Source organism: Rousettus aegyptiacus, unplaced genomic scaffold (assembly GCF_014176215.1).
Source record: "Rousettus aegyptiacus isolate mRouAeg1 unplaced genomic scaffold, mRouAeg1.p scaffold_m13_p_6, whole genome shotgun sequence".
Taxonomy (NCBI): Eukaryota; Metazoa; Chordata; class Mammalia; order Chiroptera; family Pteropodidae; genus Rousettus; species Rousettus aegyptiacus.
Genome location: NW_023416309.1, coordinates 1,153,931 through 1,179,390, shown reverse-complemented (window position 1 = coordinate 1,179,390; position 25,460 = coordinate 1,153,931). Strand labels below are relative to the sequence as shown.

Below are 25,460 nucleotides of genomic sequence, written 5' to 3'. Positions count from 1 at the left end.
GAGGAAAGAGAAACCCTCCCTGCCTGTGTTGGCAAGGTCATCAGCTTCACTTGATTCACTTTACAAGGGAAAGATGGTTCTCTTTAGCAGCAGTCCGTCATCCACTTGGCTGTCAGAAATTTAACAACTATACTAGTCCCCCCTTATACATGGTTTTGCTTTCTGTGGTGTTACTTACCTGAAGTTGACCACAGTCAGAAAATATTAAATGAAAGATTCCAGAAGTAAACAATTCATATGCTTTAAATTGCATGCTATCTGAGTAGCGTGATGAAATCTCATGCCATCTTGCTCCATCCCGCCCAGGATATGAATCATCCCTTTGTCCAGTGTACTCATGATGTGTATGCTCCTCGCCCATTAGTCAGTGAGTAGCCTTCTTGGTTCAGATCTCCTGTCTCAGTATCATAGTGCTTGCATTCAAGTAACCCTTATTTTACTTAATAATAGCTTCAAAGTACAAGAATAGTGATGCTAGCAATTCGAATATGCCAAAGAGCTTCCTTTAAGTGAAAAGGTATGTACGTATAGGAAAAACAGTATATATAGGGTTCAGAAATATGCAGTTTCAGAGATCCACTGGGGGTCTTGAAACATATCCCCTGTGGATAAGGGAGGGCTACTGTATGATAAAGATCAGAGGTGAGCACATATGAATTGTTTATTATTTATAGAAGACTATAAAATCTGCATATTATTTAAATTTTAAGTTTTAAAATAATTCCTAAAACTCAAAATTAACCCAGCAAAGTCATTATTCCTTTATTGGATACAACATATAATAGACTATTTACAAGCACAAATTCACAGGCAGTGGTACATTCCAGTGAAATATCACTGTATAGGCCAAAATATTTTTTTAGATTATTTATCTGCCTTAGTGAAAATGACATGAATGGTTTATTGAACCACAGCATATATACAAATTCCAGTTGGCTTATTGGAAAATTATAGTCCACAGACATTAGTGATAAGGAGCGGTCACACTGTAGGATTCACTACACAATCCACAGCAAATTAAGTTGAGCACGATAAAGCCAAACTAAGAAAATTAAAAGGCAAGAATAGCAGCAATTGAAAACTGATCTCTTAAGACCTCACTGATGAGGTTCTGGAAACAAAACATGCTTCTCCAAATTGCCAGATTTCTCTCCACACAAATCATGTGCTAGGGAACTTGGCTGCATTGTATAAGAGCCAGATATCTTAGCAGGCCCCCAAATTTCAGTTCTTACAAAGCCCGGTACCGGGCTATTTTAATATACAATGCCAAATGTTTGAAACCAAAATAATTCAGGTTGCCACTGTGTAGCCCTCAGTCAAATATAAAAAAAAAAATGAAGTCAGTGTAAACATGAATTATTCTTCCATGAGGATGGAAAAGTGACTTTAATGAGTTCATGGTCAAGAGGGGACCTCCAGTGCTATAATGGGGCCTGCTAGTATGAGCTTGGAGAGCCAATTGCTAAATCTTTGAATAGCTTTTTGCAAGCCAGTTATTAAACGTGGTCATTATCAAAATTAAAATCATGTAAATTTACACTTAAATTATATTAAACACGAAAGTAGTAAATACTTAAAACTCATCAATTCCTAATTATTTTATTACATTTCGTGGCAACTTGGCAGCTTATAAGAGTGCTTAGAGGAAAGACTGATGCAATGGTCCTTTGCAAAGGTTAAATCAAGGTCTTTCTAACCCAGCTCCTAACCCCAAGCAGGGAGACAGTTGAGAAACATTCATACATTCAAATCACTGGGGCTCATACAGCCAGTTCCAGGAGCCCACAGTTCTGGCTGTGAAGACAAGCCCTTCAGGAAACTCCCCATCCCCCACCAACTCTAACCTCCTAGAAGTAAGTTTCCACAATAAAGGCCACATCTTAATTCTTCAGACAAGTGCTCAGGTCTCTTCCACCTACTAGTGAATTATAATTTAGAAAGGGCACTCCCATCCATCATTTTATAATTCCACAGCAGTTTAGAAATGTGCGCAAGGGAGTATTCTTTCCCATTTAACAGATGAAGAAACTGAGCCTCAGAAAGCAAGGGAGGTTTCCTGGGTTCGCACACTCTGTAGGATGGGAACCTAACTTCCTTGACTGTATTAACTAGATGAGGTGAGCACATTTTATTAAAAAATAAAAAAAAGAATTAAACACAGGTCTAGCACTGGTATACTCTGGTGGGAAAATAAATTGATACAGATTCTCTGGCACTATGTAGCAACGACCTTAAACCTGAGATACCATCTCGGAGATATCATCTGTCTTGCCAATTCCACTTCTAAAAATGTATTCTTGAGGAAATTAGAAGTGTGCCGAAGATTTTACTAGCTCATTTTTAGTAGTGTTATTTATACTCATGAACTCAGAAATAACCTGTGTCCCAAGTAGGAGGGCTAAATTGATGGGGTTTCATCAACCTCACCTGGGAATTTATTAAAAATGTAAAATTCTCAGGCTTCACTCTAGTGTAGTCCAGCCATCTGGGTTTAAAGAAGCCCTCTCTTTTATTGATTAAGTTGCCTGCTAGAGTTTGAGAACCCGTGGGGTAAATAAATTATGGGACAACAACATGTTATACATCATAAAAAACATGGAAAAATATGTTCACAGTATAAGTAAAAACATATCATGTAATCCCAGGTCTGTAAACCTAGTGTGTGTGTGTGTGTGTGTGTGCGCGCGCGCGCGCGCACACACACACACACACACACACACATACATGTAAAGTCTAAAATGAAATGATTTATACCAAAATGTGAACAGCATTTATATTTGAGAAAAGGATTTTCTCATCTTTTTATCTTTATTTTCTAATTTTTATATTCTTTTAAATATAAGAAAATGTTTTTAAAAGCTTTCTTTTATTTTATTTTACTTCTTTACTTCTTTATTTTACTTCTAGTTTTGTTTAAATACTAATGAAATTAAAAATTAAAATAAAATATAGGCTCACTTTGCAAAGTCCCATGCCCTCTGTCCATCAACCCCTGGGATGCTCCACACCAGGTCCCATGAGCATGTCCTTCAGCCCAAGGCATCGGCCTCTGGGTCAGAGGGCAACATTGGCTCACGGGGTACAGAAAATACGGCTGGAGCAAAGGGCAGAAACTGTTCATGTCCACACAGTGTTAAAATAAACTCGCTGGAAAGAAGCCCCATGGGAAACACATGACATTTGTTTGCAAGGAAACATAAACAAGAACAATTGGAGACAGAGAAATGTGGCTTAGTGAGAACTTGATCAAAACCAGCTGGGCAAGCAGGCTGGCTGCAGAGAAGAGAGACACGTGGACAGAGGCTCCCAGGGTGGCCTAGGCGGGTCCAGAGGCACCACTGGGCAGCCTTCCCATCTGGGGGAGGCTGCCCAAGGGAGTGTGGCCTGGGACACAAATAGCCTGGGGAAGTCAGATGTGATTAGACTTCCAGCACTTTGAGACGTGGATGAGCTGATCCAGTTGCCAGGATGGAAGGAAGTCCCACCTAGATTTTGAATTTTCAGCCCCAAGTTCATAGAATGGAAAATAATCAGTATTTATCTACAGCTAACCATGTGCCAGTCACAGAGTAAGGTGTTTCATTATGTCATTTAATCCTTACGATGGTCCTGGAGGAGATCACTGCCCTGATCCCAATTTTTCAGTCATGCTAGCAAGTTAGTGCTCAAGGTTAAATGGCTGCTGCATTGTGGAGCAGGCTTTTAAACTAGGGCCCATGTCCATCTACAGAGCACAGGCTTTCCTCATCACAGCGAACCATATTGCCATCCGTGCCTGCCAGAGTCCTCCCAGCATCCTCCCCGTGTCTACTCTGGACACCTGCCCCAGCCCCTCCACCCACTGCCATCCACCAGCCCTGAGCAACAGAAATTCTTGAAGAGCTAGTGAGAATCCTGGCCTTGGCATTACTTCCATCTTGTAAACATGAAGGCAGCTTTACTATGTTTATTAAAAATTGTGCCAGGGAATGCCAAGTGTGCATTATAAATTATCATTAATTTAAAGACATTTCCACCTGGGAGACAAAACATCTCACGGATTTCATGAACAGTAACCGAAGCTTAGAAGTTACAGTACATTTGAGTTTTCTCTATTGGCTGTGGCCTAAATACAACGTTTTGTTGCTTTTACTCTTTGCTTTTAGAGCACAAACACACGCTCCCTTCTAAGAATGAGAGAGGCTGTGGAGTGTTTCCCTTCTGGACTCTGGTAATGTCTGAGAGCGTGACCACCTTCACCTGTAGGTCCCAGGTGTCTGTCACTTCCTGTCACCACCCTGGGGTTGTACCTCTTCCCCCTTCTCTCAGTCTCTTCCCTCATCTGGATGAGTCATTACCATCCTCATTTGGGAAGTCATTGAAAGGAGACGCTTTTAGCCTACCTGAGGCCAAGACATGCCCATCCTGGCTGGCATCCATCTTTCCTTATAGATACATGCCTAAACTTCCAAAAAATCTTCTTTCAACATTATTTTCTTTCTAAAAAGTTTTGTTCTCATAGGAAAACTTTTCTCTCTTTGAGGGCAAATTCCCCTCCTGCCTGGGGAAGTAGAGTCAGCCCCCTTAGCCTGGGGTACTGAGAGGGGAGACACCCTTGTAGTTCAGGTGCCTAGCAACGTCCATGGGTCCTCTACATTTGATCATTCTTTTAGGGTCCAGCTGCATAGCCACCAAGATGAGTTGAGCGTGTGAGTATTAGATCGGCAGCAGAGACCAAGAAAACACTGAGCCCCTGTTTGGGGCAAGTGTAGACTTGAACCCACTCTCCTCCCTCCCTAAGATAAGACAACAGCCTTTGCTCACTCTGTGGATAGGTGGGAGTCCTTGGTAGTGTGGCCTGAGCTCTCTAGGGAAGTGTTGAAAGCGGCCCATTATTTTTCTTAGCAAAAAAAAAAAAAAAAAAATTACCTATAAGAAAGCCTGGTCTCCAAGGATGCTCTGTACCTGCTATTATTCCTAGAGAGTCTATACTGATTTAAGGCCTGTCTCATATCAGTTCATCCAACTAGTGAGAATAACAGCCATCTTTAAGCCAGCTACTCCCAAGCTAGAGAAGAGACATGAGTGCACCCCTGCCCCTCCTCCAGCTTATCCCACCTCTCCTGACACCCACAGCCCTCCCCCCACCATCGGCTTGACTCAACCCTCACCTGCAGCTGTCTTCACAGCATCTGCATCCTCCACCTCACCCAGGCACTGGGCTGTCCTTATTCCTTAATCTTGTTTCCACCAAGTTGCTGCCCTTTCTGTACAGTGGTCTAATAGTTTGTTCTGTCCACTTCCTGACCTGGGGACTCTCTTAGCCAAGACCATGTGATGCCACCTCCTTAGGTGGCAGAAGCATTTCTTACTCCTCTTTCTCTATCTAAGGACAGCCTGGCATAAATGCCAAATCTGAGGTGCAAACTGGGACAAATAGGCCAGAGACGGATGCACTTACATCCAATATCAAGATCCAGCATCCTTGGAGACCAGGCTTTCTTATAGGTAATTTTTTTTTTTTTTTTTTTTTTTTGCTAAGAAAAATAATGGGCCGCTTTCAACACTTCCCTAGAGAGCTCAGGCCACACTACCAAGGGCTCCCACCTATCCACAGAGTGAGCAAAGGCTGTTGTCTTATCTTAGGGAGGGAGGAGAGTGGGTTCAAGTCTACACTTGCCCCAAACAGGGGCTCAGTGTTTTCTTGGTCTCTGCTGCCAATCTAATACTCACAGTGTTTGCATAATGCTAACCTGAGCAGCCCCTCACTAATTAGAACTGTTTGCTTCGCTTCATTTTAAAAAGAAGCATTTCTTTTTATTGAGCTTACTTAGTTCAAACTTAAGTGAGATTTGTCAGTTATCTGGCTAATTTTCTTTATATGAACAATAGTAAAAATTAGTGAACACTTGGTTTATTGCAAGATTATAATCAATTTTATGTTAAACTTAGCTTAAAAGAAATTTATCTTCATGAGAAAGATATCAGATAAATCCTAGTTTAGAGACAGTCTCAAAATGCCTGACTGAAGCTCCTTAAAGCTGTCAAGGCCACCAAAAAGAAGGGTGGTATTAGAAACCGTCGTATCCAACAGAAGCCTGAGAAGACATGATGACTGAATGTAATGTGATATCCTGGGTGGGGTCCTGGTACAGAGAAGGAGTATTAGGTAAAAACTAAGAAAATCCAAATATAAAGTATGAACTTTAGTTAATAATGATGGAATCATATCGGCTCATTAATTGTGACAAATAAACCATACTAATGTAAGATGCTACGCAAGTGTGGGGCATATAGGAACTCTCTGAACTACTCTCACTACTTTTAGGAATATCTAAAACTGTTCTAAAATAAAACTTTATTTCAAAAATATATAAGGAAATTATATAATTCACCTAAACTTTTACAAGAATGGAAACCTCCTTAATCTTAGTTTCTCCAAATTTTGGAATGGGGTAAAAGTTGATCAAAAAAATTATAAGTAATAGATCACATTTGCTGAGTGCCGACTACATGTCAGTGTTCTAAGAGCTTTACATGCATTACTTCATGTAACACTGACAAAAACCCTATAGGGTAGGGACAACTATTAGCCCATTTTACAAATGAGGAAACTGAGACATAGCAATGTTAAATAGTTTGTCCAGATCACAAAGCAGCATTTGTCTATATAGCCTACATACTCTATCATCACTCTATACTGCTTAGAGGGAACCATAAATGAAGAAAAAATCTAAGTCAGTTGAAATTCTAGGACCATGAACACTCAGACCCAACATATGCTACGAGGTGAGGCTGGGATGTTGGAGGCCTGAGTGACTTTTTCTACATACACAGCCTGGGAAATATGCCACTCATTTGTTATCCAGTGATAATGTGCAAAATCATATTCTTTGAAGGATGATTAATTTACCTAACATATCTAAGATTATGACAAATGACTTGGAAGGGAAAGAGTCAGTCAGCAGCTGGTTCCAGAGCATGGCCCTTTTAGGCTTCATGTCATAGTACCAGCCCCTCTGCTGGCATCTTCATCTCTGCTCTGCTCAGGTTCCCTTCGTCTAAGCAGCCCCTCTGCATGCTTCATGTTACCGACGAGGAGACTTACACTTCTCCAGGCTATTCTCCTCTACTTTCGCTCATGGATCCTGGAGCACATTCTGGAAGAATCTCTGATATGTGCGTTTTAAACCCCAATTCACATACTTGAACAGCTGCAAGAATGTGGGGTTCACACTCTCCAAATGCAGCCCACCTTTTGGCTCCCTAATAGTTGCTACAATAGACCCAAGACCAGCTGCAGATCTTTCCCAGCTCCCAGCTCCTCCACACCCTGGGCAATGACACCAAACCCTAGGAGTGGTGATGCTGAGTTAGTCCTTCCCTCTCTCCCAAATCTGACAACAAGTCCTGCATCTCCACTTCCAAACCCCATCTCAAACCCATTCATCCTCTGAATCTTCGCTATCAGCAATCCAACCCAAGCCGCCCTCACATCTTGCTTGTATTACCAGGACACTGAGCAGGATTCTAGTGGCTATAGAGTGATATTGACATGTCAGAACTCATTTGAAAAATCACAATAACTCTGACATTTTCATCTTCATCTGTTTAACTTGTTTGTCTACCTCTCAACTATTTTCAAACTCGAATGATGAAATCGATGTCATTTATTTACTTATTCAAACCCCTATACATTCTGTAATAGAATATATCATAGGATATGTTAGAATTCTATAATATGCATACTTTTAACACATGTAGAAGAGTATGCGTACATATTTATTTAATTTTTATGTATTGGTTTTAATATATATTTGACATAAATATATTTTTAACTTGTAGATCTAAAGATTAATGCATACTTAATTTCTTAATCTTGCCAGATAACTTTCTCCCAGCTCACCTTCCCCTCTTCCAGGTACTGAGTCCTAAGATCAGCAAACCCTCAGTGATGTCCTTAGATTCTAGCTGGCTGCTGTTATCTGCAGCCTCCTCCACTCATACAGGGATGGCTTTTCCTCTGGTGTTTGAGTGCCATTTGCCCCATCTGCTTTGGGCAGGGTATCCTGCCCACCAAGATAGACTGTCTGGGAATCACATGTGTTTTGGGAGCCCTAGGACCCACTGGTCTTGGAGGGCAGGGTTTATTCCAAACCCTGGCCTCTGCTAGCATGCAAACCACAGGGTAAGATGGTCAGAATGGCCTTCACTCAAAACATTGCACTCACAGACACAATGACTTACTATGGGTGCTCCCAAACACATCCAAGAAGGCCTGTCCTCTGGAACCTTCATTCCCAGGAGCTGGCCACATGGAAAGGGGCTGTCAAAAACAGCATGAAAGAGCTTTGAGTAGGACTACCACAGAAGGAAGCCACTGAGCTTAGATTTGGGTGTAAGCCAAGGAGACACATGCTGGGAGCCAGTCCCTTCTGTCTCCAGGGCGTGTCAGTCTTTATAACCTGAAAAGAAAGCATGGATCTTCAGCGTACACTGTTTCCTTCACACAGGAGATCATGTGTGGTGATCAAACAAAACCAGAGCGCAGGAATGGTGCTGGGAAAATACGTCATGATGTGGGATGGGAGAGAGGACCCCAAAGTTCTGTCATGTCTATAAAAAATAAAATGATTACTGAGAATCCAGAAACATTCACCTTCAGTTCACAAGTGTCTCTGCTATTCACAAACCAGTCGTCTTAATTAAAATGCTGCTAAAAGAAATAAATCAATTAACAGATAGCTTACACGATGGTTTATTCTATCTTACACACAGAAAATTGCTATGAGTATCACATTACCGCTTAAGGTTATCAGTTAACAAAGGCTGCTAATGAACTACATTGTTATCAAGTCAGATAAAAGACACACTGGGAATCCAAGCAAATTATTAAAACACAGCACTTTGTTTTGAAATATAGCTCATCTTTCATCATACACAAGGTGAGTAACCTAATCCAAGGAGAATCAGACCTTACAACCACCTGGATTTCTGTTGAATGGAGAAGCAAAGCATACTTCATTATGCAACCCCAGAAATACAGGGTTAGGTTAATATTACAGGAGAGAGAAATGTTAATGGAGCCTGTGCCACAGAACCTTAGGTTTATGGGAATAATAAAAAGATATGGGTTTTCTAAATCTCCGCCAGTTGTGTCCTCAATGACAAGGTGTAATGACATTGTAATAATAACAAAATCATTCTATAAGCATAACAATAATGGCTTACATTTACAAGACACAGCATCTGCTTTCTCATTTAATCCTTTGTTGGCTCCATCATTTGAAGACCCAAGGGGCTGCAGGCCCATTCTGTGTCCATCAGACTCTTTCCTCTAGCTCCGGCCTGCCATTTCTTCCTTTGTATGATTGATCTTTCATTTGGAGAGATGGAGATTGTTCCATGTTCTCCATGTGTTGCGACACGATGAATGTTTACAGGGAGATTCTTTTGTCAGCTAAAGAGGTGAAGCCAACAGTTTTGGAAAATTCTGGAAAATGTATAGAATAATGGTGGTGCTAAAGAGGCTGTGTCTTGACTTTAGTTCTCATTCTATGAGCCATTTACTGTGGGTAGGTCCCATTGACATGTCTTACAATGCCATCATAGAAGCATGAACAGCTCTGACATAGGGGACCAGGGTAGTCAGTGAGGATTTATTGGCTTCCATCCTTTTTTTGCTCCTGGATAAATTGGTCATGCCTCCCTCTATGTAGCCAGCCTCGTGTAGAAGAGAAGCGATATTTTCCTTCAGGATAGTGGCACTGTAGATTCTGTTCATTCTATTATTTGCCTTGGTTATTGAGTTTCATGTGAAGGTCTATCATCAGCTTTGGACACTCAAATCCAAGACATCCTCAAAACTGCAGTGGACAGTTGTCTAGACTACCAAATCCCTTCTGAAGTGGCTGCTCACTTAGAGTTCAATCACTTGTGCATGTCTGGAAAGGAAGAGAACCATCTAGAAGTCTTACGACAGAGTGACTATGCTCTGACTAATCATGACATGTGCTTATGTGGCATACACAAACAAGAATGAAAAGGCTGATCAGCGAATCTTAGCCAGGTGAGACATTTCCCCTTAAAACATAGAAAGGGATCTGAAGGTCAGTGGCTTCTAGGTAAAGAGAAGAGTTTTTCAGGTAGAGCTCATCCTATCAAACTAAGGCTATTATACGTCATCCACTTTAACAACACAAATGGAAGAAGTCATTCTTCAAGATTAATAGGCATGTCTAGAGGAAAGAGCCACTTTGTGTACTTGAAGAGTTTGCACACGACTGGGCAGATGCGACAGGGCAGACAGACCTAAGGGAATGTAACTGGAAACTGATACATTCAAGTCTGAACTATACACTGTTACAGAGGGTAAGATTTCTTCATACTTTGTGTATCAGCTTGGGTGGTAGGAAATGGTTGTGTGTGTGTGTGTGTGTGTGTGTGTGTGTGTGTGTGTGTGTAAAACCAGGAACAGAGAAGAAAAGATGAGATCACTAAAACAGACCCCAATATAATAGACCTTGGGCCAAAAGTAGGGCAGAGACCCTGTTGCGGTCCCTCCCAGCTGAGGGCCTCGCCAACACCTCCATGTTGAGACTGAACTCACACCAACACTTCATTGTGGTTTCACATAAACATTATTTGTAGTTATAACAGAATGACATATTTATGCTTACATTTCATACTTGTTTAATGCCATTCTACTGTGTATTCATTTTTAATATCTTGATGTCTAACTAATATCTCCTGTGGGAAAAGGGGCAACAATAGTAGAAAGATGGGTCAGAGTTAAACATCAATGGTTCAAGCTAAGTCAACAGCCATAAAAGGGATAGCACATACCTACCTATCCCATGCGTGGAAGACCAAGGGTACGTGTCAAGGTTAGGGTAACAGGTCTTGATGACAGAAGAGCCGAGATGGAAGACAAGCAAGTTGAAAATAAGCAAGGATAGTAGAAAAGAGAGGTGGAGAAAGGGATTCCAAGATGTCAGGTGTTTGTGCTTCTTCTTTAAAGTATGATAGATCCAGGAGAACATAGAGTTTAAGATGGTCTAGAGGTCCAGGGGCTTAACAGAAAGTTTATCCCTCCTATTGTCTTTAAGAAGTCCTGAGTTCAAAGGGCCTCTTCAGGTGTTATTAAGGAGAGGATACAGTGGCTAAGTCTAGCTGGTATTTGCATTTGAGTTTCTGATGCTCAGAGAAGATGGGAAGACCAGAAGAGGAGTCTCCTTTCATCCCTGTTGGCCCAGAGCTGAGGAAGTAGCACCTGTGAGCCACCTCATGAAGGAAACTGTTCTCTAACAGGGCAATGATTCCTCTTAAGATGGGTATATAACCAGCCCTGGAGAGCCAGGCACAACCTGCAGGAAAAGATAAGCTGGAATAGCATATTCTGGCTGGTTTAGTAGGCGAATTAGGCTGCACACCTAAGCTGGTTATCAAGATAAAGAAAAAGAGACTTGGAAACTGTAGGATTATATTGGCTGCCTAATTCCAAATCTTCTACCATATTTTATAAAAATTATACAAACTAATAAGAAGAGAAAGAAAAAAGAACAAAACAAAACTAATAACAAAGACCCCAGTTATCTCAGCTCTAATCAGGAAAATTCCCATAGTTTCTTTTAAGATCTTGCCAAAGTACCACCTACTGGGATTTTCTGCAAATGTCCCGAAGAGACACTGATTCCTGGTTTCACCGCCATCCTGACACAAGGACATCTGGCCCATGGCTAGCAGCCCCCGCCCACTCTGCATGGGGCATGCAATAGAGCTGCCAGCCACTACTGAGAGGGGCTGACCTTCCCCCTTTTGGTAAGGATTGACTCTTACAACTCACCTTTCAGGATAGTTGAGGTTTAACCTGCAAAATAGGAGAATGGGATGTTTACTAAATCATTCCTATATGAGAGAAAGCACGTAAAAAATTTTGCTACAGAAGAATGGTTTACTTGTCCTTAGCTTTGTCTTTTGGGTCTAACTTCTTACTGAATCAGCCAGACACCATCTAGTGTTAGTTTTAGAAACTTGAATTGTTCCTTTCTTCTCTTAGAAAATTCTTCCATTTGTAGAAGAGCTCTGATAAGACCCAGGCCAAGATCAGTTCTAGGCACACCTTGGGGAATATATCCCCAGGAGAAAAGCTCCAGCCAGCCAGCCACCTCTCCCCTGTCCTTTATTTCTTTCTTCCTTTCTTCCACTGACCTGCCTTCTTCCCGCTCCCTTCACACATCCATTCCTGTACTTCACTTTCACAGCATTTATTGATGAATGACTATTGCAGCCACCTCTCCTGGAGTATGGACATTGCCTCCTATGTTTCTGATGTGTCAGAATAATCCAGAACTTCCAAACACACAGAACCAAGGTGCTCCTCTAACATAATAATATATATAGCAACATAAAACCACAGTGACTACTTGTTCGTGTTTTATTGTTTACAGTAGCATCTTCACACACACACACACACACACACACACACACACACATATATCAGTCATTTATTATGCATCATCATAGTCTCTCCTAGCCTCTTGTCCCGTTAGCACACCTGCATACATATATACATATATAGGATTAAGAATTGAGCTTTGCGAAATCTTTCATTTTTGTGAATTTCAGTATGAAGATGTCCTTGAAACGGAGTCTGCAACAAGCTCTGGAGACTTCCAGAGGTACTGGAGTTTCTGAAACCAAGTACTTTGGTGCATGTGGGTGTTTTGGCTGGCCAAGAGAGCATCGCTCATCCATGGGTAGTGATAAGATCACTATGCCAGAATCTCTAACTGATCACTCTATTGTCCTAACACAGTACTAGAACTGGCTATAGTCTACAGCCACACGCCCAGGTAACTTCACCATGAAGGGTGCACAGAGGGAAGCCCAAGCCCCTTTGGCTACAGTATCTTATGCCAACTCTCCTCTCATGACACTTGCCCACTGACCAAAAGGAGCAGAGTGGGAGGAAGGACCATGGGTGCATTCTGGTCTCCTAGGAAGCATTTTAGAGTAGAGAAAAGGCCTAGGATGACAGGCAGGGGAGCAGAATCGATAAACCAGCAGGGAAATAATGCCACAGCAGTGACCTTACCTTGGGATTCTCTTCTTCAGCTCAGTAGTGTCTAAAGAAAGAGAATAGGGTATTAGGGAGAAAGTGCTGTGATGGGTGTGTAGCTTGCTCAATGCCAAGCAGGAGGGAGGGGTCAGAGACAACCAGACCCAGGCAGGGGTAAGAGGCTCTGCAGCCTGGGACCACTGGTAGTGGTGGTCTTAGGCTGTGTGCTCTGCCCTGACATTTGGCCCTGTCACAACTTCTCTGTCCAGATCCCATCACTGAGCCCCCTTAGCTCAGCATGCAAGTGGGATTAAGCCTTCCCTAGAGGCCCTCCTCCAGTCATTCCTCACCTTCCCCTCCACTTGCAGCTCCTGGGCCCTTTTATCCTCAGGAGATCTGGCATGTCTTCTGCTATGTGATGAAGAGGCCATTTGCTCTCCCTCCTTATTCACAGGGATACAAAATCAATGGTAAACAAACTCCTATGACTAATTAAGCCCCTTGTACAATTGGACATGCTAGCATCTCAGGAAACCCCTGAGTGCTCCAGCTCCCCCTCTTTCTGGCACAGACCCACTACCCCGTATACATTCTGCATATCTTCATAAATAATCATTGAATTTTTTAGGGATGCAGTGAGGTGGCTTCCTCCTCATCTTCAGAAAAACCTCATGGAAGACTGCATGTCATCTCATTAAGCGGTCTTATCTTAGATGATTTTTGCAGGTCTCACCTTGAGACTGTTGCATTTTGCTGGCAAAACTCAAAAACTGAACTCAGTGTCTGCATGGGATGTGCCTCCCTGTGGGTGTCATAAGGCACAGAATTACTTTGGGTTCATGTAAGCCCAGCTCTGCACGAATCATGAGGACTTTCCCAATTTATGAAAAAAAAAAAAAAAAGGCAATTTGGCCCACATAATCAGTGCTGAAAGCAACTTCCACCACCCATGCTGGGATCAGCCTTATCACCTCCAGAGCTCAATTTTATCTGATCACATTATTTGGATGAAAATATAAATTTCTGTCTGAAGCCAACTCGACTTTCTTCCCCACCTTTCTCCAACAAACCTGACTTAGAAATATTAGAAGTGACTAAAGAGAAAAATACACAGAGAGAGAGACATAAACAGACAGACAGAGACAGAGACACAGGGATGTCACAGCATTCTTTTCATCCCATGGTTTTTAGTTTTTCTCTAGACAGTGTTCTGGAGTGGCCTTCTGTGCATCAGTGGCAGAGCCCAGGCTGAGTGTCACTGTCCCCTCACCATTGAATCCCAGGTGTGTGCTTCTTAGGTCTGAGGAATCATTATCAAACAAGTGCTTCTTGATCATGCAGTACTTCAGGGCCAGGAAGACGGCCGATATGGCAACACCCAGAGCTGTCCCGATGATGGCATATTTGATATCTAGAGTGTAAGAATGAATTGAACAATGGTCTTCAATTGATTACCACCCTGAAAAGGTCTTCTGTGGCTTCCTTTACATTTGGCATGAAGTCCAAAATCATGTGTATGGACCTTGAAATTCCACACTCTGACCCATGGAGGACAACTTAATTTTCCACTCTCCCAGGAACATATTCACATCTGGACCCCTTCAGCTATGGAAATCACTCCCAAATGGCTTATGGCTCATTTTTCAGGCTTCCTGTAGTTCTTCCTCACTTATGCCTTCATTAATTCATTTACAAAGTATGCATTAATTGCCTGCTCTGTGGTGAAGGCAAATGAATGAGATCTAGCTCCACCTTGGGGAATGTGAGTTTAGCTGGGAAAAGGGCTCACTCTAATGTCAGGTATGTAGGGCAGGCTAGACTGACACGAGGGTCAGCAGATTTCCCAGAGAAGGTGACATGCAAATTACACTTTGCCCTGTGAGGTGAGCTCTGAGTTGAAGAGGAGCTAAGACTGTGCAGGTCGAGGTGAGGGCACCAGAAGCATGGCAGAGTCTGCTATCTGGGGATCATGGCTGCAGTGCAGGGTGCTGTGGGTGCTTGAGCTGCTTATCTTATAGACTATGGACAAAGGTGACCCTGATGACTCATGTCCCCTTTGAGGACAGGCTCTCGGGCAGGACTATGTTCATAGGATAAAGCTCTGTTAGCCACTGAGGCAGGCCTAGAGGTGAGTGCTGCCCTTATTTTGTGATGACTGGCAAGAAACCAATACCAGCATGTCCCCACCTGCCCAGGCCTTTGAAGTGCCTCCTTCCTGACTCTTGCCTCCCATGCAGAATAAGCTGGGAAGTGACCTACCGGTTTCGGCCCTAGCAGACTTCTCCGTTGCTAACACTTGAGCTCCTCCAACATCTGTGAAAAAAAACAAACAAACCCACCCAGAGTCTAGTTAGACAGAGTTTTAACTCATAGACAGGAGATGTGGCACACAGTTAGGGCCATGGTTCCTGCAGACAGGCCCTAGAAAAGCTAAAGTAGAGCTGTGGGCCTTGGAGAAAAAGGCACACATTAATTGGCCGCTTATTTTGATACTTGCAGCAAGAACTCTGTGAGATAGGTGCTATTACCATCACCAACTGATGAATGAAGAACGGAAAGCACGGAGGATGTACCCAAGGGTCAGGAGAAGCGGAAAGTGGCAGGGCAAGGGTCTGAACTCCAAGGATGCCCTGCAAACACAAGTCCCAGGGAGCTAAAAGAATAATGCCAACACCATTAAGGCTAGGGGGCTTAGGTCAGGTGTGAGTCATGGATGGTGAGGCCCAAGCCTGATTCTCAGGTTCAAGCTTTCCTGTGACTTTCCTTGTTTCTCATAAAAGGCAACAGGTGACTTTGTTGGGAGTACCAGATCTTCCCAAGCTCTAAGAGAAGCCCATTTCCCCCTCCTGGGCCTTCCGGAGGATAAACGATGACAGAGGCACTCGCTCATGAAAGCAGCAAAGGTGTTCCCCGCATGGCACGTGTGCTGACCACGTTCAACACTACCAGGGGTGATGTGCATGTTGGGTTGACATTCTGTGGAAGACATCTTTACTCCGTGTGTTTTTGGTGGGAAAGGAGTTGTCATAATGGGGTTTAGGATTTGTTTGGTGGCCTTACTTAGTAAATGGATAAAGTTGGGGGATTCTAAAGCAAAAGTATACAGCCTTGTTCTACTCACAAGTTGTTTTGGAAATTCAGTAAGTCCTCTTTTTGCCTGAGAATGTATGCCCCCACATTGGGCCCACACACACACCACAGACACCATCGTGCACAATATGACTCTGGTTTTTTCAGTTCTCGAAGTCCCCACTGAGCTCTTTCTTTCTTTACATTAATCCTGTTGCTCCAGCTAGGTTGAAAATCATTTCACAGATGGAAAAGCCTTGTATTTTGTACATGGTCAAACTGAGTTTACTAAACCAAGTGGCTGTGGCTTGGAGCTGACTTCCAGACCAATGACCAAAAGTCAGAGTTATGTGTGCTGCACACTCATCCTGACTCCTTTCTTGACACCAGTCTGCCCTCTCTTTAACTTTATTGGACAGAAGGCAGGGCATCTGGCAAGTGGGACCAGGCTTACTTAGGGACAGCCTGTCCCTGCCCCCTTCACACAGAGACATCTCTCTTGGCTCCCACCATCTTTCTCCACAAGGCACATGCATCAATCATAAAACCTTCATGCAAGCCTGAGATAAACTTGAATGGAGGGAAAAAAAAGGACACAGATCAGGATGAGTGAGACAGAAAGAGCCAGAGAAATAGAGAGACACACATAGAGAAGCACAAGGAGATGTACACATACACAGAGACACACATGGAGGCTGTGCCTATGAATTTCAGACCACTGACAGGGAGGGCAAGAAAGAAAGAGGAGAAAATGTCTAGTGTCAAAAAAGGCCTGGCCCTGTGCTCTCCAACAGAACCAAGCTGCCCAGCATCTTTCTTCAACCTCATCCACCAAAATGTAGTCATGAACTCTCAGCTCTGCTCTCCTTGGCAGGGAGCCCTTGGCTGGGGCTCAGCTCAGCCCCTACTCCTTGCCCCCAACACAGGGTCACCACCTTCCATTCTCCATCCTGTATCTGCCCCAAGCCCTGAGGCCACTCCTAGTTCCTGGCGCCAATCTTTCCAGGTTCTGCTGCCTCAGGTTCACCGTCAGGAAATGAAGGAATGCTTTCCATGGGGTCACCGCTCTGAAAGCTACAGGCAGACAGACCTGGGTGATGGACCATGCTGCACACTCAAACAGGCCACACACGTCCTCTCTCAGGAATTCTGTCTGTCTATGCCATGGCCACTCGGTGGCAGCCTTTCCCCTCCTTGGGGAAAAAAAGCTCTCCGTGAAGCCTTCCCCCTGCACCCTGAGTCTCTGCCCTGGGCTCTAAGTAGCCCCCGGGTGCAGATCCATCATGAACACACCAGCCTGTTGACCCCGCCCTCACCTCCTTTCAGGATTATGAGCTGGGGGAGGCCCTCCCCAGCTATAGACTTCCAGTGAGCTCCAGCACTGATTTTCCTCTGGTTCTGCAAAGTAGCTGGAGGATGAATGGTCTTAGCAGGGCTCAACTGAGAGCACAGCCAGAGGTCTCCCAGTGCTCCTGAGTTCAGATCTGTGAGAGACCCAGGAGGAAACCAGAAGCCACTGTAATTTTTTTACTGGAATTCTCTGGGTTATCTTATGAACAGGAGGAGGGAGCATAGCATTCAGAGGACAGGCTCTCTAACTCAGTGAAGAGTCCAAGGGGGTTAAACAAGGACAGGCTGATCCAAGGCTGGTCTCCCTGGGGGCATGCAGGGACCCTGTTGGCCAGCAGATTCATGGGGAAGTAGTTGGCATAGTGCTGGCCAAGCTGACTCGACTGCAAGCATTCCTCAGACTATCTGCACTGAGCAAGGTACAGAGGGCAGGAGAAGAGGCCCCTGAGCACCGCCCTTACTGCTGCCTAGAGCAGAGCTGAGGGCGGCCTCTAGATGGGCCTGCCGAGGTTCCAAGACAGCCTCACCAACATAGTCTCCTCGTGTGCCCAGGTTGGGTCCTGCACCCAGGAGCTCTCACAAAGCATACATCTGAGGCTACACCTGCCCAGAGGATGGTGCCTTTTTCTAAGGTACACAAAGGCACTTATGGCTCTGAGTCTAGGGTCTCTGCTTCCTCCTCATGACCATTTAAATATTCTGTTGCCAGATATACTCTACCCTTCCCTGCCAAAAGAGCTGGTGTCCAGCCCCTCCCAACTCAGTCCTGTACAGCACAGCCTGCTCTCTGCAAGTGGTTTCTCAAGAGAAAGGAGCCTCCTAAAACAGTAAATGGCCCTGAGGTTCCTGGGTCCTACTCCCCCAAGATGGCAGCTCCCTGGGACCCACTTTCCTAAGATGAAGAGGGACCCAGTAGAGAAAGAAAGCAGCAGGGCTGTTCCAGGAGGGTGGAGCTGAAAGTGCAACATGGCCTTGGCCCATCTCAGTTGGAATTTGACCCTCTGAGAGCCCATCTGTGACATTCAGACCTCTCGTGCTATACACAACATCTGTTGGGCCCACCCGCAGTGAAGGCGGGAACTCTTCGGCACCCTTATTTGGGCAGAATCAGGCTGCGTGGTTCCAGTGTTGGGTGGTGGGTGTGCACACACTCAGTTGTTGTTCTATAAGTATCTGAACTAAAAATAGGGAGAGGCTGCCTTGAGTGTTTGTCAATTGATGCCTGACCATTTTCTTCTTGGAACTTAAACGTTGCAGAATGGCTCTTAACTTTAGATCTCATGAATTCCAATGTTCTCAGCTAGAGGGAAGGGTTTCAAATGTCTAGAAGAGACATCTATCATCTCCTAACAGTCCACACATAGAGAAGAAGTACTACACTGTATTTTGGGGCAACCTGAGAAGGAGCTCACAAAGTGACAGGGAAAACAAAGTTTACACTGAAGAAAAGATCAGAGTGTCATTGATGATGTCCAACACCTTTCTGCAAACCTCGGTCTTCACAAATTGGAGGAATTCTGAACAGGATATGTGGAGTGGACACTTGCTGTGTGGCTTGTCCACCTTCCTTGGTCCCTCAGCTGCTGGCAGCAGCTAGGTTTTCCTATTGGAAGCCACTTGCCTGTGATACCCTCAGGCTCGCTCCAGAATGGACCTGTGACCCATATCTGATTAATTAGCATATTCCTTCTTCCTGTCGGCAGTAACTGGTCAAGGAGCAGGGGAGGTGATCTAGTTCAGGCCAGAAAAACTCAACTCCGGGACTTCAGGAAAAATATTAAGAAAAAGAAGTATTTTCCAGAATTGGTAACTGTAGGTTGTGGGAGGGCCGTCCATGGGGTGGAGGGAACTTGCTGAGACTGAAATCCCCCAGAAGAGAGTCGGGCTGAGACCAAGACCTAAAGTTAACTTTTGAGCACCTGAATCCAGCTGTGCCTGAAGCACCTCTTCTTTACTTTTCAGTCACCTTGGTAAGGAAAAACATTCTTTATCTTAAACTTATCTGAGCTAAGTAATTGTCATCTCCAGTCAGAAGAGTCCTGACAACTTACGTGACAGCAGCTCTTTCATAGAGCATCATTGGAAATCAGCACGGCAAGGCAGGGATGGTAGCAGAGAATACTGGCTGTGAATATGGAGCTCATGGCACAGCCTCAAACAACTCAACTAGGATCCACAAACTAAGCAGCCCTGTGTACCTCTGTGCCTATATGCTGCTTTCTTTGATACAATGCCTTCCTTATCCGTGTGGAAAGGTATTACTCACTCTTCAAAACAGCACAAAGCCACCTCCTCTGCAAGTTTGCTTGCTCTATTTTAGTCCAGGATCACCCCTGCCACCTTATCATACCTCTGCCCTGCCCATTTGTACTGCCACAAAGTTTGTTCTGTGGCATGAAGGATAAAACTCAGAGATCTAAGGGTAAACTGTTTCTCCCAGGACCAGGATGACATTTGAGATTCCCTGGAACTTAATTTCTCCCCCTGGGAGATGCAAGGAGAAGGTGGAAGGGGAGAATCCTGAACTGACTGGGAAGTTACCCCCAAACCAGAAGTGGCTTGAAGTGATAAGACCAAGTTTCCAGTACTGAGTGATAACAGAGCTCAGGAGGGAAGTGAAATTCAGCCACAAAAAAAAAAAAAAAAAAAAAAAAAAAAAAGAGTTGAGTGACAACATTGCTCCTGCAACTCTGAGAGTAGGGACACTCATGAAATACACATGCAGCCCTGTGTGGAACACACACGGTACACTCATGGCTGTCATTGCTGCAGATGCCTCTGTCTTCCCTGCCTGAGACCGCAGGTCTGAGTACTGCACAGCCAGGATTTCTCTGAGAGAGAAGATTGGAAAGAGAATTTTGAGTGCAGGGTGAAAGTGGATGGTTCAGCTATGCTTTATGCCACGATTTGATCCTGGGCTTCCCTTTACTTATATGAAAATAGGAATGTAAGACCCTGACATATAGAAAAGACTCACCAAGATAGCTACTTTCTTTCTGCCCTTTTGTCCCAAGCCTCTCTGCAACCTAAACTGACCTAGGGGTCCCAGAAGAACACAAGGCCTGCTTCTCTAGTTGCGCCCACAGTCCTGTTTCTTCCTCAGAGCTCATGGATAGGTCCACTTCTTAGAAAAGCAAGGTCAACAGCCCTGGCCAATTCGACCCTCCATTGGGCTTTTTGGTGCTGGAAATCAAATACATGAAGCCCAAATGCAGAATGGAGGCTCCAGCCCTCTCCCCTGGGCAAAATGCAGGAACATCACTGAGTTGTCCTGGGTTCTGCAGAAGTTGCTGGGTTTGCACTGGGATCTAGAGCTTTCTTTTGACCTGGCTATTACTTGAAGGAACCCCCAGGCTTCCTGTTCACAAGCCTAGAAACCACTTGAAACTGGTCTTCTTCGATATCCCCCTTCAGGTCTCATTAAAGAGACTGCAACTGCCAAGCTTCAAGTAAACAGGATATCCTACTCAACAGTTGGCATTCTTTTCTTCCTCTGAAAGCACCTAGACTTGGGGCAGAAACTACACTTGCGACAGTCGTGCAGTTTTAAGAGATGGAAAGCAAAAGGAAATATAGGAAAGAGGATGTGCTCCAAAGGGGAAAGCAGATGTGCTCCAAAGGGGAAAAGGGTCTTGGGACACATCCTTGGTCACCACAAATCCCCATTCATGGCAAGAGAAAAGCACAAAAAGTTGGCTAGAGCACTTGCTCCCCACACCTAGCTGAGCACCACTGGACTCTGGCCAGCAGTGGCCTTAACACCCAGAAAATGGGCAGTGAGTAACGAACGCCACACACAGGAGCCCTTGTTAACACATGGAAATACACAGCCATTAGCCACCCATTAGGACCAAGGTGGACCTAACATATACTCAAAGAGACAGAGAAGGTCTTCTGGAGTGTTATTTAAATTAAAAATAAAAGGACAAGTAGGAGCTGGTGAAGATGGTAGAAGAAAGGCGAGAATGGGGACAGGCAGGGAAAGTGTTCAGGCAGAGGAGGAGGAGCCAGCAAAGGCCAGGGGCCCTAAGGGAGTCTGAGAGCTTGGGAATAAAGAAAGCAGCTTAGCGGATCAGAGGAGCTAGAGGGCACAGGTAAACTGGGACTCTTGGGGCTTTCAAGAGGACAGGGAGGGAACCACCAGCTAGGGCATGGCCACCCTGGGAAAAAGCTTGACACAAGAGACTACAGAAGGCCACCAGGAAGATGGAGAGTCTAACCTGAGGCTACGAAACACAAGGGAAAAATACCTCCAGCTTCCACAAATAGCATTGTAATTAAGAGAAAAACAATAATGGTTGGTGACCAGACAGTATCAAAACTTGTGCCCGCTTTGTTTTCCTGAGCAATCTTTGCTAATTAATTCTTAAAGATTCATTCACTGGGATTAAAACACTCAACTACAGAAGCCAAACTGATCAATACTTTTCCAGGCTAATGGAGTGGCTAGAAACAGGGAGCTGGCTTCAGCCCAAAGTAGAACCAGGGTATTCCAGGCCTGGGGAGCACTCCCAAAAGAAGGAAGTAGGGTGTCTCAGGTCCATGCTGTCCGGGAGGTGGTGACATGCAAATGCTGTCACATGTGGCCAGGGAACAACTGAAACTCTGAAGGAGCCAAAGGTGCTAGAAGCCAGGAGAGCTTGAGGCTGCCCTAGTTGGGTAGGTGGAAGTGTCCAGGGAGGGCTGGACCAGCAGACCTACAGCCAGAACATCCCGCTGACCATATTCATGTGTGGAGGGGTTTGCTCCATCTTTGAACATCTCTGTAGGGCATGAAACCTCTCTGTGTGCCCATGGTGGGTGGGAAGAAATGATACTTGGAATCAGAATATCTGAGTCTCATTTCTGCCATTGTTCAGCCAGACATGATATGACTCTCAGCTCAGTGGACCCTGTGCAATGGGGCTGATAATAGGAAGCCTGCCCAGCCACATACAGAGTATGGCTCTTGGACTCCCTGAGGGTATGTGGGTACAGACTGAGGTGTCCTCCACAAGCAGAAAGCCACTCACTTGAGAGAAGATCCTCAGCCTTCCTGTGACCATGGGAGATATGGAGAGCAGATCACACAAGGAGGCAGCTCTGTGTAGTTTCTCGCATCAGAAAAGAGACAGACCTTCCCATCAATATCTCAGGTCTCTGATGTCACAGAACCAAGCAGAGGCCTCCAGAAGGCTGCATAACTCCAAGTGGGGGATGGCTCATACACTCACCATCAGGGCTTCAGACCAGAGAAGTCTTGTTTTCAAGAGTGAGGATTTGCAAAAAAAGTCAGAGGATGCTGGAAGCAGTGCAGAATAACTAATTAATGATGGTGAAGTATTCTGGATAAGGAAAGCACTGCATAACTGCTAAGTGGTGAGGTTATTATTATTCATGCAATATTCATACTGTGCTCTGGGAAGCTTTGCTCAGGAGTCCTCAGGGACCTGGCTAAGGAAGCATGTGCCCAGGGGGCGAGGCTGAGGGATGACAGCTGGCCTGACCCACAGGGAAGAAGTCATAATGCTGCAGAGGAAGCAGCGATACCAGCCAACGTCAGAATCCCATGACATTGGCAACACCAAGCCATTTGCCTCTATCTACCAGGAAGTAGGTTCACTGAGACCTACCAGGGTCTATGCCTGGTACCCATCGCAGTTATCTTTTCTAAGGCAGCTTCTAACATTTGCAGAGCCAGGGCATGCCACATGTCTAAATATTTAAAAGCTGTAAATCAAGCCACACACAAGGCCCAGCTCACTTTCCCCGCAGGGCCCAGCAGCCTATTCTTCAGTGGTCACCTTCCCAAAGGGGAAGCTTAGTTCTGTTGAGGGCCCCAAGAGCTGGCAAGGTCTTCTCGGCAGAGCAGGAGGACATCAGGCCTAGTTGGGCCTCCTGGAATGGCTGGACCTCCAAGAATTAGGGACTCCCAGCAGGTCCTACTGTTCAGTACCTGGTTACCTGGAAATTGGATCTGCTTAAGAATGCTTGTTGACCATTGAAATAAAAGCTCTCCCTTTCTTGTTGTCTAGTTCCCATAGCCCCAATCAGGCTGTGGTTTCCCCTCTGGGACACACCATTCTCACTTTCAACTGCCCAGTGCATTCACAAATTCCTTTCTTTTATATCTGTATACCAGCCCAGCTTATGAACTTTCTAACAGCTTTCTGACAAGACCAATAAGAAACAATGTCCTTGTATCTGGATGTGTGTGTGATATAGGGGCCTCTAAAAGCAAGGCAGGGACAGGAGCTATCTCTTGGGGACCATGGTCATCGTTTTTCCCTCTCTAGGTCATACAACTGAAGAGGAGGGCTCTGAGGCTTAAAGCCGGGTTGGCCTGTCTCCACAGAAGCATCTCACACCAGCATGGATGGTAGACAGTGGCTCCAAGCTGACTGCAGTTTCATAATGTGTCATGCTAGCTCAACTGAAACTTGGGAGCGTCTCTTTTCATACCTCAAGGTCACCTCAAGGATGCTCTCTGAATGTCTCTCAAGCCTTTCCTAGGTCAGTTAGCTACCCTGTCCACACTGTCTTCTGAGAGGCTAAGTACAGGCCAGCCAAAAATTGTGACAGACTAGGCAACTTAGCCACATCACTGAACCTCAAGCCACATGCAGCTTCCAGTGGAGAAGCTGGAGCAAGCCATGTAATGCAGCCTTAGAAATCAGCATAGACCCTGCTGGCATGGCCTTGCACAAATCTAACCTGTCTTCTCTTCCCTGGGAAGTCTTTTTGCCACCAGCCTCCTTGCTATACTGCAGCTGGGGGGATTGTCCTCCAAGATTGCTTAAATGCCCTGCAGAATAAGGCCTACCAAGCCCTCCTCTGCTGGCCTGTGCTTACTTTTTAGTCTTATCTCACACTCCCCTCTACTCCATGCTGTCTTCACCCCCCCATCTCTCCTGTCCCAATCTGATTTCTTCCTACAGTCTGGTTTCTGAAAGTTGAGGTTCCCCTTTATGAACTAATCAATTCACAAACAAGTGTCGGTTATTGGATATAGCTGAGTGGTAACCTGGCGAGACCAGATTGCCGCACTGACAGAGGTGACAGTACAGGGAGAAACAAGATCCCAAATAGACATGCACGAAAACAGATATGATACTAGGATTGCGAGGAGCACTATGAGACAGCATCTCCCAGGCCCTGGGGAGGGGTCAGCACACATTTCACATAGGGAAGATGATATGAGGAAGCCTAGAGACTGGACAAGAATTTGACAGATATCGGTGGGGCTCAGGAGCAAGAACATTGGGTGGACCACATGACAGAACTGGGGGTTCCTGTGGATAGACAATAAATGCTTTGGTCTGTCTTGGCAGTAGTGGGAAGCTACTGAAGGATTGCAACCAGGCAAAGGCAAAATTAATTTGCTCTTAACAAAACTCTTCTTTCAGGAACCCCTCCCAGATACCCTAATTTGGATACAAACTCCTCTTCTAATTCTCTCCTTGTTTCCTGCATCTCTACTCTTAACATACCACAATGTAACTGTCCTCCCCATAGACTACCGGTGCCTTCAAATTGGAGCTCAACTCACTATCTTTGTGTCCCAGCAATGCCTGGTGAAATCAATATTTGCTTAATGTAGGAGAAAGCCCCAATGTCTATCTGTCCCAGTCATTGGGGATAGCCCATGGGCTCAGCTCCAAGCTCTTAACCTCTTCCCTTGCACACTGACTGCTTGACGATGTGACCTGAGGGTTTGCACAAGCTTACACAGGTCTCAGAGATGGGTACCGCCAAGTTTCAGACAGAAATTCCCCAGCTGCTCATTTGTTTTATTCAGACAAGTAGGAGAGAGCTAGCCCAGTTCATCTTACTGAGAACAATTAGCTGGTTATTTTGTGGCATCAAGTTTAATAAAAGAAGCAGTTCAAGCAATTTTGGTGTATAATGAGGGCCTTGGTGTGACAGAGATGGTTATAGTGACTTTAAAGAGGAAAAACAAGTGGTTTAATTTGGGAGTGAAAAGTCTATAAACTTGAGCATCCACCAGGTCAGCTGCAGC

General features: G+C 44.8%; 1 protein-coding gene across 8 annotated transcripts in view; it reads right to left on the bottom strand.

Annotated features, from left to right (window-relative positions):
- TMEM273 (transmembrane protein 273) overlaps nucleotides 1-25,460 on the bottom strand; it is a 49,960-nt gene that overhangs the window by 15,191 nt on the left and 9,309 nt on the right. For 3 of the 8 annotated variants that reach the window (XM_016135666.2, XM_016135664.2, XM_016135665.2), the window contains 5 exons: nucleotides 15,302-15,355; nucleotides 14,313-14,453; nucleotides 13,079-13,109; nucleotides 11,828-11,851; nucleotides 5,694-8,308 (listed from right to left, as the gene is read on the bottom strand). In XM_016135666.2, coding sequence (XP_015991152.1) covers nucleotides 8,152-8,308; nucleotides 11,828-11,851; nucleotides 13,079-13,109; nucleotides 14,313-14,453; nucleotides 15,302-15,355 — 407 coding nt within the window. In that variant the 3' untranslated portion in view covers nucleotides 5,694-8,151. The other 5 variants (XM_036223370.1, XM_016135667.2, XM_016135669.2 and 2 more) reach the window with 5 other exon arrangements.